We start from the raw sequence: 17,328 nt of genomic DNA, 5'->3' as shown, positions 1-17,328 counted from the left end.
TTTAGAGAAGGGTCTACAGAGTGTTCAGGGTTTCACAACTAGACTGGACTCACAGTGATTCTCCTGTTTACAGCCTCCCAAGAGCTGGGATTATAGGAATGTGCCACCACACTCAGTCTCATATGCAGTCTCAGCACACCCCGGGGGTGGGGCCACCATGGCAGGCCCGGGGTTCGAACCCTTGGCCCCTGTGCCTGCTTGCAGGTGCTTTAATCCACTGAGCTATTTGGCCGGCCCTCAGGGTGCACTTTGTAAAGTAGCCTTTCTGTCACCCTCTGAAGAATTTAGACAACTCTGACTGGAGAGGAAAAATAGGGAGCACCACTAGTGAGCTTTCACATGTTTGAAAGCAATATTGATCCATCTATGTTGATGAAGATGTGCTACAAAGAGCCAGCTTGGGCTAGACTGCTGTGATGAATGGGAAGTCGCTGTGAAGGGCCACACAGGCCTCGAAGAAGAGATGCGTGGACTCTGGAGTGCCTAACGAAATGCGCTTGCAGCTTATTTCGGGCTCTAGGTAACACGATGATCACGATGGCAAGTGTGCACACCCATTTACACATATGAGTGGCTATTTCAAGGATTGAATTATTTAATAGAAGTACTTAATCCTTGTAAAACACATAGAATGACAGTTTGTACATAAGACACCATATTAATTTCATATTGCCTTATTTTTGCATGAACTTCAGACATTTAGGCTTTGCCTCCTCAATGATGTCTTACAAAAAGTCAGACAAACTCTGAACCACTTTTGCACTTCCTACAGCATCATACAAGTCTGGATATTTTATTTATTTTAATTTTTAAAAAATATTTTTATTTGGTACAAGGTCTCACTAAGCAGCTCGGACTCGTAGTGATCCTCCTGTCTCAGCCTCCCCAGTTGGCATTATAGATGTGCTCCACCATGTCCAGCTTTGGCTGCTGGTACAACAGCACAGCATGAGGTACTTGGGATGGAACCCAGGTCCTTGTGTTTGCCAGGTGGGTGTGTGGACTGCCAAGCTATCTCTCCAGCTGAAGTATGGCTATTTTAGAAGAATTTACATTTACTGATTCTTTGAATTAAAAGCAACCTGGCACATACTAAATGTGTGAAACTGTGGTCAGCAGTGAATATATTGCAAAGTTAGGATGTAATTCTTGCCCTCTGGGCAATACAGTGGCAGAGAAGTGCTTGCTGGGTACATGAGAGGATACCAAAGAATTTACATCATGGTGTAGATGCTAGAATAAGTGGGTGGGGTGGGGAAGAAGCTCTGAGAGAGGCTTGCAGAGGGGGAAGTGAGTCAAAGCCATGTAGAAAGGCCACTGATGGGCCAGGCAGGCACAGGGGAGGGGAGAGGGTGCAGGGAAGCAGGCCCAGAACCACAGCACCAGCATGGAGAGAAGAGAAAGCACAGCACACTCAAGGATCTGTAATTAAGCCCCTGGGCAGGAGCTGGGGTGCATTCAAGGCATGGTAAGGGGTGAGGCTGACATAGGAAGGGCTTTGCAAGCTCTGCTCAGAGTCTTTGGACTATGTCTCGAGTGTGCTGAGGTAGTTCCTAGAGAATCTAAAGTAGGCCAGGGTGTTAGAAACCCTGCCCTAGAAGTAGACTCCATAAATACAGACATTTGCCATAATGCAAGTCTTTTGAGCTAGAGAAAACAAGTTCTTCTTAACTTAAGAACTTATATAGAACAGTACGAGATATTCCAAGCTTACAGTAGTGGACTTGGAATTTCTTATGATTCTTAGGACTGTTAAGGAGCCCCAAGGCAGAAGTATAAACAGGTGATCCAATCCCTGAAGACAGTAGTTTCTTATCTGATGGAGGACAACTGAACAGAACAGCGGTGTGCTAGTCAGTCTGCTCAGGTGGCCGGGCGTACCTCCTCTCCTATTTTGGGTCAGTGATGGTCTTCAGAATTGTATCGCCAACACCGAATACCAGCTGATGGGGGCCTTGAGTATTAGAAACTGTGATGTGAATGGTGTTGACTTAATTTTTTATATATTTTAAACAATGAAAAACTCAGCTCTAATTTTCTACTGTTCCACCTGCTTTTTTAAAAATTTATAATTTACTCTCAGCCCATTATTCTTGCTCTGAGCTCTTCAACCAAAAGGGGCAGGTGGGAACAAACCAAACCTCCTTCATCCCTGTACACAAAAAGATAAACTGCCAAGTGAGCACAGTTGGCATACTGGCTTGAAGTGAATTAGAAAAATTTATGGAAGGGAAAAGAAAACCTAAATATTCTAGGTCCTTTGACTGTACTCTTTTTTAATTATAAAAGTAATGTAGGAAACCATAACCTTGTCTACTTTTTGTTGAAATGACAGCCAGTAATAGAAGACCATAGAAAATACCCGTAACTTCAATTACCAAGAGTCAGTCATTGATGTCTATGGGAATATTTGAACACAATTGCTCATCCAGCCAGTAATTATCATTGGAACTAGAAATACTGGTGACTAAGGATAATCATTTTTGACTGATTAACATTTGGAGAGATTCTTCTAATCAAATTGCTTCCGGCATAATTGTTTTTTGTCAAATTGCTTCAGATACATAAGTTACTTGGAATCCAATGAAGCTCTTTCTTTACCACTGTCAGTATGAATAGCGCTTCCTCAGTCAGAGAACTAGGGACACAAGAGACTACGATTCAGATCGACTGCTCTTAGGTAGAGGAGCATGATACATCGTGGTCACACCACCTGCTCTGCTACAGAATTTGTGACATGGTGGTGCTGGTTTCTACTGCCTGGGGAACTTCTTCTGTCTCCAGTGGAATCCATGGTTGGTTGCTTCCAGTGCTGTACTGAGGAGCTCCGACTTGGCTGCTGACAGCACGCCTACTCTGCAGACTGACTATACTTCTTGGAGGGTCACAAGTGGGGTTGGGGAGAAGACAGCATAGCAGGTACCCTGTTTTCTCTGACTTCTGGCACTTGTCATGGTTCTCATGACTGGTAAAGATCTGTTCAAATATAGCCTGACCTTGGTAATTGCTGAATTTATTGGTCCCAAATATTTTTCTCAGCTAAGAGAAAAGAGTGGGCTGTCCTAGCCCAACAGGTGAAATGATTGCCACACGATTGTAATGTCTGTCAGGCCTTTCCTCTCATAGTCACTGGGTTAATGATTGGCCTGAGATGCCACCCTGGACGATGACACTTGAAGGCTGGGGTTACAGGAGATGCCTGAAACTGCCAAACTCCCTTTTCCTCTGGAAAAAGATGGCATCTGACACAGAAAAGCAGAGGGGAAACACGAGAAGACTTGGGTTCTTGGGGGCACACGATTAATGTGGAACATTTGAAGGCTAGAGTTCTGAAGTTTAGAAAGTTGTTTTTATCCATTTTCCTCAAGCACTGAGTCCAATTTTATCGAGGTACAATTAATATAGTAATGGACTCTCCACCAAGCACTGAGACAGATAATTTTCATTGTCTAGGTTCATCGGGGTATACGCAGACTAACCTAACCCTCAAGAGGTCGGGCTGGAAGTCGCTGCATTCAGCTGCGCTTCACTCTCCCCAGAAGAAAGGCTTTGGGAATGAGGGGGCCCAGGTGGTCACCTGGGGTTTTGTGTTGTGTTTCCATTTACTTATTTACTGAATCCACAAGAAAACTCTTCCTGGAAGAGCATCTGGGGAAGTTCCAAAGAAGCAAAGTGTTCTGTTCCTTGCTTCATTCTGTTTCTTGGCACGCAAGAAACAAAAGGTGCGCTCTGAAGCCAGCAGGAAAGACTTACGGAAGCCTGGTGTGGTGGTGCTCACCTGTAATCGAAGCACCCTGGAAGCTGAGGCAGTCAGAGCAATGGGAGTTCAAGGCCAGCCTGGGCTATAAAGTGAATTCCCCGCCAGTATGAACTTCAGAGTAAGACCCCACTTCAAAAAGACAGAAACAACAAAACAAAACAAACAAACAAAAACAAAACAAAACAAAACAACAAAACCTAGGGCTGTGAGTCATACATGGCTGCAGCTAGAAGTGACGCTGCAGGTGATTAATAAGGTCCTTGAAGTCAGATTGTGGAAGAATGCTGAGGACTAAAGAAGTGAAAGAAAAATGTAGGGTCACTCAGCAGATTGGTCCCATAGCTGGAGCTCCCAACTCCCACAGCAGTGCCCTTTTAACACGGCGCTGTAGCCCAAAGTCAGATTTAGGGCAATTTAGAGCTAGAGGAAACTTTTCAATGTCAGTGTCACCATCATTTTAATCTAGTTCGAAAAGAAAACTTTCCTACCTGAGACCTACTGCATCAGAAACTCTGGAGAAGGAATCCAGAAGTCTGTATGTTATTATTTTATTTTAGTTTTGTATTTTAGGGAAGGTTCTACAGGGTGTTCAGGGTCTCACGACTAGATCAGACTCACAGTGATCCACCTGTTTACAGGCTCCCAAGAGCTGGGATTACAGAGGCGCGCCACCACACCCAGTCTCAATTGCCATCTCAGCATGCCCTGGGGGTGGGGCTAGCATGGCAGGCCCAGGGCTTGAACACTGGTCCCTGCGCCTGCTTGCAGGTGCTTTAATCCACTGAGCTATTTGGCTGGCCCTCAAGTCTGTATTTTAGAAAGCAAACTACAATTTGAGGAACAGTGGTATAGAAAAAAGCGTCAGGATTTATATCCTAGCACCATCTTATTTATGTGATTTTTTTTCTGATTTATTTTATGAGATTCAGTTTTCTAAATCATAGTAAACAAATGAAAAAAAAAAAAAAAAAAAACAACACTGTGCTATTGGCTAAAACTCTGCACTGCAGTGAGCAACAGCACATGCACCAAGATGTGCAGCCACTCCCTGCTTTTTGGCTGTCGTTAGTGCTACAGTCTCTCTAGAATTCTGATGCCCATTCCCCAGCAATACCTGCTTTAGAATCTGTGGAGTTTCTAGTGACTTAAATCGGACATGCTGAGGAGAATGTTTAAATGTGCCAGCACCTTTGTTTCTTAAAAGTCTAAAGGGGATCACTGCCTGCTTAGTTTTTACATCTTTAAATTGATCAACTAACTACTTGTAATACAGCACGGCATAATGAACTAGAAAGAACGCTTATCTTACAGAGATATCAGGAAGAATCCAGCTGGTGATATGTGAGTTTCAAATACTATTAATCCACAAGTTGAGGAAAATGTCCACTTCATTTTCATCTTTCTGTGACAACATTCAAAGATCAACAACTGCATTTCAAGAGATTTTTAGGGAATGCAGAAACACACAAATGCACAGAAGGATGTGCTGGGACTGAGGGACAGGAGGAGCATGACAGGGCACTGCCAGCTGGAAGGGGACACAAGAGGAGCCACTTACACCTTAGCTTGTCCATGATCTTCCCGCCACACAGCGTGGCTAACGCCATTTTGACAGCAAACACTGAAATCTTGCCATGGCCTTCCCTGGTTATCAGCAATAGAAAAACAAAACACAAGAAACAAATATGATGTCATTTGGAGCGCAGCCAGTAATGCTGTTTGACATTTTCTGTTCTGCACAAATCAAGGCTACATAACTGCATGCATTATGTGAACACATTCATTTTAGGCAAGGTTGAGTAGAATTCAACATGCATTTGTGAAAATCTGTTCAAGTTCCTTTTTTTAAAGAGCATCAGAATCTTCGGGTTTATTTTTTATATATCTCATTTGCAAAACTGGGCTGATGGACAAAGGAAGTTGCACTAGCTAACTATGCATAGAAATGGCAGAACACGCTTTTCACTTGGGGTCTCATACAATTGTGTGCAGGGTTCCACTCTAATTTATTCAAGCAATCTTCAGAAATGTCTTTCTTTTCATAGAATTCCTGAATTTGAGGTTAGAGAAACATGAGGACTTTTTCGTCACACATTTATTCAGTGATCATTTCCTACCCACAAGGCAACTGTGACTGCATGACATATTTACTTTTCAAAGAAAGCTGGTATTTTAAAGAGGGAAAAGTGAGAGCTGCATTTAAATACTTCTACTTTTACCTAAACTGACACAAATATGTTCATTGATATAGAAAGTATAAAAAACTTGTCTTCCACAAAATGCGACGTAAAGGGTATACTGTGAGAAGCATAGTGTTTCAGCTAATTTATTTTCTAGTTGGAAAAAAAATTGTACAGTGGTGCCTTGGTTTATGAACTCAATTCTTCCAAGATTCTGGTTACAAAACTAACTAGATGAGAACTCAACCAGATTTCCCTATGAGGTCAACATTGAATCTAATCACAGAATTTGATTCACTTCTGATCTAACTTGATTTACTACCAGAATCCTGGAAAGAATCAAGTTCGTGCACTGAGGCACCACTGTACTCTGTTATCTTTGGAATTAGAAAGAGTATTATATTAGTGAATTCATTGCTTTGATAGTTGGTACGCTTAAGAATGGACAACAGGATTAAAGTAATAATGTGACTCAGAAGTAAGTGTGTATACTTCCAATTCTTTAGTGTGTACTAAATTACTTATATGAATAAGATTTATATGCATTCTTTAGTGGGCTTCTTTATTCCATAGTAGGTTTTAGAGAAAAGTCATTTGTCACTCATCTTTGTTGCTTTCTTTCTTAGCATAGCACCTAGAATATAGCTGATCAGGATACTAAACTGACTGAATCTCATCCTGGTGATTCTCTCAATATATTTCTAAGTCTGAGTGCCAGGCTTATATAATGCTTTTTGAAAACTCATTATTTGGATACCTCATGCCAAACTAGGTGTGTTCATAATGGAGCTCATTATCTTCAGAGAGCCATTCTATAATACAGAAACCAACTCTAATACTAACTACTTTTCCTCCTCCACCCTTCTTTTAGTTGTTAGAATTACCATGTTATCTAAAAATGAACACTGGAACAGATGTCACCCTCAGCTTGACTTTTGCTCTTCCTTAATTCACCACTGTGCTGAGCAAACATTTGAAAGATTCCAGTGTTTCTCTTCACTGCGTATGGAACCATCCCTTCCCTCGACAATCACTGCTTCTTTGGGTTCTTGCTTTAACACAGTAATAACTTCCAGGATAATCCTTCTGCTTGCATACTTATAAATTAATTTGACTGTATTATGCCATGTTTAAAATGCTCCTGACCTCCTTTTCCTCCAGGATGAAATTTTATTTTTGTTCTCATGGCATAGCTAGCTATCTCCTGCCATTGCAGCAGCTGCCCTTTCAGGAGCTGTACTGCCGCCATCCTGGTCCACGTCTCCTGGCCCTGCCCTTCCCCCACTGTCCATCCAGCACTCTCGCACCCACTCTTGGAGATGCTGATCGATACCACCATTCACCTTGCTCTAAAAACAGCTTCTGCCTTGGATGTGGAGATAAGCATCGCTCCCTCCTCCACTTTTACCTATTATGTGGCATTTATCACAAGAAGTGACCTTGATTTGTTTATTTTCTTGTCTGCAATGTGACTGTATGCTCTGAGAACCTTGAGGACAGAAATGATTCTTCTAAATTAGTTAAATTTCCAGTGCCTAGTGCTTCTATTTAACATGAATTTAATGATCAATAAATTTGTTTTATTAATGAATGGCTATTAATCTTTATGAAAGCGTGCCGCACATTTTGAACACTTAATCATAATTTTTAAAAATTAATTTTAGAGTAGGTAGCTGTTATAAAAATGCAATAGTTTTGTAAAAAACCATAATCATCTCATGTCTGTGTATTCTCAATTGCATGGATAACTGCAGGTACCAGCAGTTTACATCTGGGAACAATCAATTTTTTTTCTTAGGTGGGAATATGTTTTCAAATAACAACAAAAAAATCTGAAAATCTTGGAAGATTGGGAATAATATAGGAAGAAGGTAGTTTTTGAAATGCAAAGAAATTGAGGAGCATTATATGTATCTACAAGAGCAACACAGCTTCCTTTCAATGAATCAGAAAGAACAACTGAACTCAGGGGAGAGGGCCGAGCACCGATGATACAAGAATGGAGAGCTCTCCAGTGAGCAAATGATGGTGCTCAGGAGGGAGTTCCGAAGCCCTGGCTTTTAATGAAGACCAGGGTGGAGAGATTGCCAGTCCTGTATTTTTCCTGGAAATGGAAGATTGATTCTATTAAACTCTACATTGGTTGTATCTGAGCCATTCTGCCAAATTGACACAATAAATCTAGATAAATCACTGCATGGAGGGCAACTGAATGAGAGTTTTGCAGGAACTCAAGGGTGAAATTAGGCCACTGGATCTATTGTTATGCAAGCTACTATGCCGGATTGCAAATGTCACCCTGTCAGGAAGAAGGACTGGAAGGGTAAGTGAAGATGTAGATGCGGGCCAGCCACCTCTGCCAGGCAAGCTCAGGCCTTGCTCCTTCCAGGCACTGGGCAAACCCTAAGGATTTAAGGAGTGAGTGACATGGCCAACTCTGCAAGGGAGGAAGATACAGCAAAAGTAATGGGATTTAGAAAAAGCGTATTTTCAGTAGATATAATGGGACGTAGAAAGGAAGAGTAAAGAAAAGATGTTATTTTTAAGGCATTTGACCAGGGTCCATGGCAGAGGCTACTGCTGACTGGGGTCTTAGGGCTGGGGACCATGTTTTGTTGTGAAAAAAGAATTGATATTGACATAGGAAGCAAGGAGTAGAGGGGGATTGTTGCACTCTCAGTAGGGACGTGTAGGAGCCACGCTTTCTAGAAATTGTACTTACTTGGTACCAAGTTTGATTTATAAACAGCAGAACCCATTTGACATGAGAAAAGGAAAGACAAACTCAGGAGGATGGATAGCTGGAAGCTTCCTGGATCTTATGCAAAGAAACAGGAAAGAGGCACGTTATTCCAAAATAAGATGGTGCTTACTTTGGACATGATTGAAAAAAATAAGAAAAAAAACCCTTATTAGAGTAAAAATCACTTTGCCAGGAATGATAGGATAAGTGTGTTTTCAGCAAAGGAGAGTATTGGTAGGGGGATTGATGGCAGTGTGTCTTTTCTTTCGCAATGTGTCTGTTGCTGTAATAAGTTTTAAAATTTAAACATTCACCTTATTTTTGAGTACATCTAGCTGACCAAATGTTCATGGCAATTTCTATCAACCAGAAGTATTACAGTATGTCCTCATTCATACCTTTTCCCTCTATCTAATGCCATGTGGCTTCTGACTTTTCCCCCAAGTCAGGTACTTAGGGTGAATCCTTTCAGGACATCAAGGCAGGCGTGTCAGAGCAACTACAGACCTCGTGGAGGGGGCTTCCAGGACTGCTTCAGGAAGCGGTGAGGAAAACTTGAGAAGTGTGCTTGTAGCAAGGAGTATTGTGAGGGACAGTAATGTGACTTTTACTGTCATAATTTTTTTAAAAATATAATCGTATTTCTGAAGGGTCCTTCATCACAGCCCTCTCCTAGCAGAAGTACGGGGCCATTACCCGCATACCTACGGAAGTTGGCCACCAAGCACCACTCAGGAGGTAGGCTGGGGATGTGTGCTGACAGCAAACGCAGAGCCTGTCTCGAGTGCTGCGGGCCCAGTAGCCTGGGATCGGAGCCACACCAGAAAGAGCACAGAGAAAGCCTGCACTATTTTGCTGTTACAAAAAAAAAAAAAGCCATGGCAGCACGCCTTCAGTTCTGCGAACAGTACTGACTGGTGGCCACCTCAGAGGAACTGAATCAGCCGTGCTGGAGAGCGCTACATGAGGGTGACAGATGCAGGAGCGCGTGCCGTCCGCGCTTGGATGGTGCGACCTAAGAGGTTTTCTTTGTGGATTACAACTGACAGTGCCACTGATTTTTTCTTAGTATAAAAGGCACAGGAGAAGGCTTACAAAGAGATTATAATTAGTGTGCCATTTTTATTAAAATAATTATTGCATTTAAAATATTGCATGTAAAATAATACAAATTGCTAGCATGTTTCGCCTCCAGTGTAGAGACAAACACAACTCCATGAACACTTTAGTCCCACCCCCTATTATCCTTTGGCACAGTGTGAACTCTCGTTTTCAGCCAATTATGCTGGAGATTCTGCCTGTACAAACTTTTCTGTTCTAGCTTCATATCCAAAGATATCCTCTTAAATTATTTCACTGGCATTTAATTAACAAGGTATTTTAGAGAACTCAGATAATTTCAACAAGTCCCGGAAATATGAACTGCAATTACTTCATCCATTAATATTTCTTTCAATGTTTTATTTCCTTTCTTATGTCGTTGTTGCCCTCTGAGAACCTACCTGTTTTCCTAGGGCACACATGGTTGCAAAGAGAAGGAGGAAGATACTCTTTAGCTAATGTATAGATGGCTACTTGTAGGATGTCGGGCTTAGAAAAACATGGATTTCTTTAAAGTTTGAATTACTGCAGCAAACATGAGCAACTCCTCTATTTTGGGCAGAGTTTTCTGTGCCCTCATCTAGAGACAAACTGATTTTTAAAAATGACTAGATTATTTTCTGGGGGAAAAGTTGCCTGGAAGGGAAAATCCGCTTTTGATAGAAAAGAAAAGGGTAGATACTGATAGGCCCGGAATGCCAGGCTGATGCCGAGGAGGATGTGCGCTTTCTCCATGTCGCCAAGAGCTTCTTATCAGAAGTTACAGAACCCCACAGTAAATTTCAAGTCCTTTGAGTAAAATCTGAATTCTGACAATTGCTTCCTTGAACAGGGAGAAGTTATTTCTCTATGGAAGAGTACTGAAATCAGAAACTCCCCTTGACCAATGTATTTTATAGGAACATTTGATAAGCATTTTTATTAAGCAAGGGCACAGCACCCAATGTGTTATCTGCTGTGAGTTCTGGTAGCTTAACTGAGAATTGCTTCCTCCGCTTGCACCTTCCATAACCCGCTGGCTCATTTCTTTATCTGACAACTATTTTGCTCATAAGAATTGTTGATGAGTTGCTCCCTAACTGTGTTCTGGGATGGTCCCAGGGGCTGGTGATGTGCAGGTGAGACAGAAGGAGCGCCTTCCCTCCATTTGCTCACAGCCTATTAGAGAAAAAGAGGTTAGTAATTGTTAATTTTAATGTGACATTTTTGTTTTTCCAAATAAAGGGCACCTCAGCTCATTTATCTTGTTGCATCATTTATCCCTAGCCTATCACAGCACCTAACATGTTAATTAAATTAATATATAAAAGAAAATAAACTTTCTGATTTATTGGGTAAATTTGAGAACTATGAGGTGTTCAAGTAAAATTATGATTATTAACTTTATTGCCCCATTATTTTTTAATAAACACATGTTTGTATATTTCATTTTTTCTGTGGAGTAACAGTTATATATAGCTTTGAATTCAGGGTATGGTGAAGTTAATTTATGAACAAATGGAAACCCTATATTTGGCCATGGCATATCTTAGGGCTTCCTAAAATGTAAGCCAAACATCTAGGTTAAGAACTCTTCACGGCACTAATACTCCCCCTTACCTTGTAAAAAGTCTGATCTGTCACGCATCTCAAGTATAAGTCTGATAAAAGATAAGAGGCAGTAAGGAAGCTCAGTGTATTTACAATTGTGAAAATTCTTTGGAAAAATGATTCCATTTCATGGAGAAATCTCAAACACACTATTTTCCACCAAAAAAAAAAAAAATTAGCTACCTAGAGGATAACATTCTGTGGACAACTTGAATTTAGGATACGCTAAGAAAAAAAAAATCACCATAAGAGAGAGAGAGATGTTAGGAATCAAGAAGATAGGAAGGGGGCCTGAGGAAGGGGAGAGAAAGGTGGGTAGGGGTGGAACAGGAAGCAAATGATTAAATGTAATGCCCCCACCCCCCAGAATGAGCGTAACTGTTAAGTACTGCAGACATACACATACTAATAAATAGATCATTTTAAAAGAACAACATCAAGTCAAATAAACAGTTTTAAAATCTTATTTGTGGCTGGTGTAAATAATAAAAGAAAAGAGAGGAGCGCGGGGGTGCAGGTGGCTCTTAGTCCTTTGCAGTTGCACATCCTCATTGTCTCCAACATAAACAGTGTGTTTTGTTGGTGCACAGAAAGATAGCTGTGGACTTTGCATTTTTTTTCTTGCACTGAACATCAGAACCATTTATAAAATTCAAAAGGCAGAAAGATTTTGGCAGGGTTCCAGGATCATTTTCTGTCTTTGCATAAGAATTCATGCTGTGTTAACTGCCACGCAGTGCAGGCCCATCAGTGGGCAAGGTCCTTTTGATGGCTTGGCAGGGCTTGACATGTCATATAGAAAGGAAGATCCCAGGGCTGTGTACTCTCTGTGTAAGACTGTCACTCAATGGATTTGTCATCCTGCATAGTTGTCAGAAGACTGTCATTAATGGTACAGCATAAAACTTGTTCAGTCCAAATATTTCTTCCACATACAGTGTCAGAATATGTTTAAATATCACAAACTGGAAATGTTACCAAGGTGAGCCTAATACTAATATTCTGTAATGATTAGGATGAGTCTGGGTGCAAAGATGCATTAATTCTTATATTTAAAAATGAAACAGGAAGCTTGAGTAGAGTTGAATTTGAACCAATTCTTTCCTTTTTTTCTGCATTCCTTGTCCAGTAAGCAGTTGTGTGCTCTGTAAGTCATTTAACCTCTCTGCCTTGGCTCCATCTCCTCTACCTGAATCATTACATAATACATTAGGAAGATTGTTCGCACCTAGTTGATGTTGAGTACCCCTTAGCTATTTTTACTACTATCATTATTATCATTAAAGAACTGATATTAAATTGCAGGTTGGGCCCAGCAGAAAGGAAGACCACTCTTCTCTTTCAATATTTATGACTGTCCTATGATTGTTCTACAGTTGTGAAAAGCAAAGCCATGGTTACATATTTGCTTCTCTAGGATGAAAGGTACTAAAGGACTGCAGTAAGAGGAAGTCAAAACTGAAGTTATTGCTAGTGTTTCCTGGGAAATAAGAAGGAAGTAAGAGAGGTAGACTGACATTTGTAGCAGTGACGTCACCTACATTAGTTATCGTGGATGCCTGTCATAGGGGGTATGAATGGAAGTGACAGAGACTACCAGTCTTGATACTATAGTGGGGATCAAGGAACTTCCCTGAATAAGAACTAGGTAAGTTGTGCTAAGAAAGACCAGCCTTTAATTTTCCCTCATCAGTTTGAGCTTGTGCTGGGTTGAGTCTCAGGGGCTGAGCATACAAAAAGGATTAAGTCAGACCTCACCCTAGCGGAGTCCATGGGAAGCAGTCAGATGCAGCCAGAGATGCACTGTGAGGGAACAGCAGACTCTTGCACAGGAACACTGGGACTGGGGGGCAGGTGCCATCACCTTGACTGGGAGAGGCAATGGCGTCCATTTGCGACCTGTCTTAGCTACTTTGTCCTTGCTGAGACACAAAACTTGACACCCACAGCTCTAAGGAAGACAAGTACAATTTGGTTCACAGTCTTCAGAGGCTTCAGTCCAGTCTTGACTGGCTGTTAGCAGGTGACATAGCGGAGGGGCCTGGTGGAGGAAAAAGGCTCCATGGCCTGGTGGTGGGAGGATGGGGGCCATGCTCTTCAGGTCTCCCTCCCAGTGGCCTCCCTGCCCTACTAGACCTCAACTCCAGCATCATGTTTAGCTGATCCACTGATCAGCACCATGATCCAGCCACCTCCCAAAGCCCCCTGCTAGACACACAGGAGCTTTTGGAGGGACATCGAGGTTAAACTGTCACATGATTAACCTCTCAAAATAGCAACATATAGGCTTTTTAAAATATTTACTTTAAAATTTGCTGTCATTTTTTATATTTTTTATTTTTTAAAGAGAATACAAATTAGTAAAAAAATAGAGATGGTTTAGAATTATACTAAACAACATGATAAGAATTAAGAATGATTTTCATCCTGTAACTCTCTGCTATGTTGTTTTGTGGAGTTATTCTCTATTTCTTAAACAATAATAATCACAATAAAAATCCTATAATACTTCAAAGAGGTTTTACCCTCTGTGAGGATATGGATAAGAGCTGCACAAAAGAGCTGCTGGCTATTCATTGGTGGTTTTTGGAGCAAAGAAGTGAAAGTGGAAGACAATTTCTGGGGTGCAGGAATTGGAGGAGTCAGGAGAAGGCACCAGAGCCGAGCTCTGTCACTTTCCTAATGTGTCTTCTTTCCTCTCAGCCCTATTGCCCTCTTCTGACATCCTTTCCCATCATTTCCAGGAACGTGCATTATTTCCCTAGAATCCTTGCTCGTGGCTTCAGAAAGCATCTGCTTAGAAGTTGGCTACACAAGTGCCCTAGAGGGACCCCTTGCTGGGAAACAGCCGCTTTGGAAGGAAAGTAAGGAAGAAAAGATACCTTCTAGGCCAAGGGATTTTTTTTCTTCAGTAACAGAATGGCAGGTCTGGTCAGAGGCCACTGGGGTCAGATGCTACCTCCTAGCACTAAGGAAGTCACCCCAGAGATCCTGTGCCTCAGATTGTAGAACCTTTGTCAGTGTCGCCCTGTGGATGAGTCATGGCCATTGCTTGGCCAATGTGCTGTCTGTGAAAGCCTGAGAGAATGTTTTCTCTCCATGTGACTCTCCTTAGGCACATCCTACATCATCAATCACTTTCCTCTTTGGCCCCATAATCTCCTTGATCAGAAAATTTGGGACACTACTGAGTTACAGGACATTACAGTACAAGTTCCCATATGTCCTGAGTCTTAATTGACCTTGGAAGGCTAGGGCCAAAATGTTGGCTTTCCTTGCGGCCCTCCTTTTTCTCTAATTTTGGTCTGCAAACTTAGGTTGCTAACCCTCCAGAAGAGAAGCTTATTGTTATTATCATACAACCTAGGTTGTTAAGCTTAACCTTACTATCTGTCTGAATATCAAACATCTTAGGCATAACATGGAACAGGTATTTTTCATCAAGTATTGATATGTTGAACTTTAAGTCCCTACAGAATATGATGAAAAAACATTAAAAAATTAAAATATATTTTGAAAATAGGCATAAAGAATTATATAATTCTTATATTTACACATAGGTTCAGAAATCTAACCATATACAACCTCATAGCAGGACAGTCCCGCAACATTTCTTTTCCTGTCTCCTGCCTTCATTCACCACCCCCTTCTTTTTGAACAATCATCTACCTGAGAGACAGCACAGAAGCAACTGGATTTGACTGACCTTATCAGATCCAAAAGCTACAACTCTTGTTGCATAGGTCTTGCTTTATCTTGGTCTTAACTTTCCAGCAGAAAAGTATAAAAATGAAGTACAAGAAGTAAAACCTTGCTGTTATGTTAAGCTGTAGGGGACTCAGGTCAACAATTTCTGACATTGCCAGTCAAGTGGAAGACCCAATACTATTATGGACTACTGGACTCCTTTAGAATATTTTGCTGAGTTAACACACCTATAATATTCAAATAATGGAACTCAACAAAAAAAAAGGGGATACAGATGAATGTCCATTTTGTATCTGTGTATTCAAAATGGTTAGGATAGATATATAGTTACATTTTCTTAATGAATAGAGGATTTTGTTCTAATAGTGTTTGTAAATAGGATATCATGTCTGTATCTTGTACAGCAATTAACCACTAGGAAGAATATATGCAATGTGTTAATTATTGAAACTGTCCTACCAACTTGGTTTGAAACTGTCTCATTGCTATTTGTTTCTCAGTAAAATTATGGGAAAAAAAAACCCTAAAAGGAAGTCACCCCATGTATGTATCTATGACTGTTTCTTCTAAGAGACTGACTTTTCAAAGACTATAGAAGTTTAGTAGCTAGGAAACTGACTATTGACTACCAGAAGACTCATATTTTTGAGGGAGGGAGGGAAGGAGGGAAGTGCTCTTATCGGGGAATCATGGTTGTGGGAAGGCCAGTCTTGTTTCCAGGGACACATCAACTTGAGGTGGACTTTGATCATTACTTCTGAGCCCACCAGGCTGGGTCTTGAGCTGCTTTGAATTTCAGTTCTTTTTCATGAGTTCAAATTATTATACTAGCTTCCTTTACTTCTTTTGTTTCTTTCTTCTTTTTTGAACACTACCTCTTTAGAGTCCAAGTTCTTCAGGCATCTTTATTTTTTATTTGGATTTTTCCTATTTTTTTCACATTTACAATTAAAATATAGCAAATGGGAGACAATCTCCTGAATGTTTCAGTGAGTCTATAATAGCAATAGCACATCTCTGGTTTACCAGCATCAGGCTCATTTATCTCTGCCAAAATACAGAAAGTTGCCTTAAACACTTGAGTTTCATGCTAGGTGGTAGGACGTGATATCAGATTCCGTAGTGGAGCTCCTTTGTATAAACAGAAGTTTACTATTGTAAGAAATAGAATTGAACATTCTTTTTGCTTGTGTATCACTTCTTATTTCACTTCTAAGTTTCATTTCCAGTTAGTTGTACTTCCTGTAGCTTCCATTCCACAATAAAATTCCAAAATGGGCAGAAGAAAAACCCGAGTGCCAGCAGGACTACATATATGTATCTGGGTGGGAAGGGAGAGAAGGCAAGGATTATTTCAGTCGAAGTCTTCAGATGGCAACGGAGACTGCAGAAATACGCGTCTGGAGACTTCCTATCTGGAGGAAGAGCAGATAAGCAGCATTTCTCTCTGCACTTCCGTGTGCATTTCTCCTTACCTGAGTAGTCCTGGCACTTCGCACTCCGCGGTCTTCAGATGATGCAGCTACTTTGTCAGTAGATATGTAAGGAGCATTTATGATTTCATTCTTTGAAATCAGCTCATCAATATTTCTAAATAAAATCACAGCATCTCACTATGTTGGTCTGAATTCTATCTGGTTCACAACAAAACTCTTTTCTTTCTTTTTTTGGTTGTATTTTAGGGAAGGGTCTACGGGGTGTTCAGGGTCTCACTACTAGAGTGGACTCGTAGTGATCCACCTGTTTACAGCCTCCCAAGAGCTGGGATTACAGGCCTGTGCCACCACGCCCAGTCTCAATTGCTGTCTCAGCGTGTCCCAGGAGCGGGGCTGGCATGGCAGGCTTAGGGATCGAACCCCAGGCCCTGAGCCTGCTTGCAGGAGCTTTAATTCCCTGAGCTATTTGGCCGGCCCTTAACAACAAAACTCTTGATTGCTAACCTGTCTGTTTCTGTACATATGTTGATTCCCTATGAATCTCCCAGCAATATCCCAGGACTCAGTTGGAAATCAGATTTTTCTTTTTATATTTTTATTTGTTGCATTTTGTAATAATTTGTATCTTAAATGTCCTCCAAAGCTAAAGGTTTGGTCCCCAGCTTAGGGTACTACTGGGAGATGGTAGAACCTTTTAATAGGTCGTCTGTTGTGGTAGGAAGTTAGACCTGCTGAAGGTGACCCTGAAGTCTCAGTCTCTCTCTCTCTCTCTCTCTCTCTCTCTCTCTCTCTCTCTCTCTCTCTCTCTCT

The 17,328-nt window shown here is 41.2% G+C and overlaps 1 protein-coding gene across 24 annotated transcripts in view; it reads right to left on the bottom strand.

Moving 5' to 3' along the window:
• Positions 1-17,328, bottom strand: part of Dtna (dystrobrevin alpha) — a 407,896-nt gene that overhangs the window by 85,487 nt on the left and 305,081 nt on the right. For all 24 annotated transcript variants that reach the window (XM_023714185.1, XM_023714184.1, XM_023714194.1 and 21 more), the window contains one exon: positions 5,319-5,404. In XM_023714185.1, the coding sequence (XP_023569953.1) occupies positions 5,319-5,404 (86 nt within the window). The remainder of the gene's footprint in view (positions 1-5,318; positions 5,405-17,328) is intronic.

This window comes from Octodon degus, unplaced genomic scaffold, assembly GCF_000260255.1.
Source record: "Octodon degus isolate 3935 unplaced genomic scaffold, OctDeg1.0 scaffold00003, whole genome shotgun sequence".
NCBI classification, from domain to species: Eukaryota; Metazoa; Chordata; class Mammalia; order Rodentia; family Octodontidae; genus Octodon; species Octodon degus.
The sequence above is the reverse complement of the archived record's forward strand: the minus strand, read 5'-3'. Positions and strand labels throughout refer to the sequence as shown.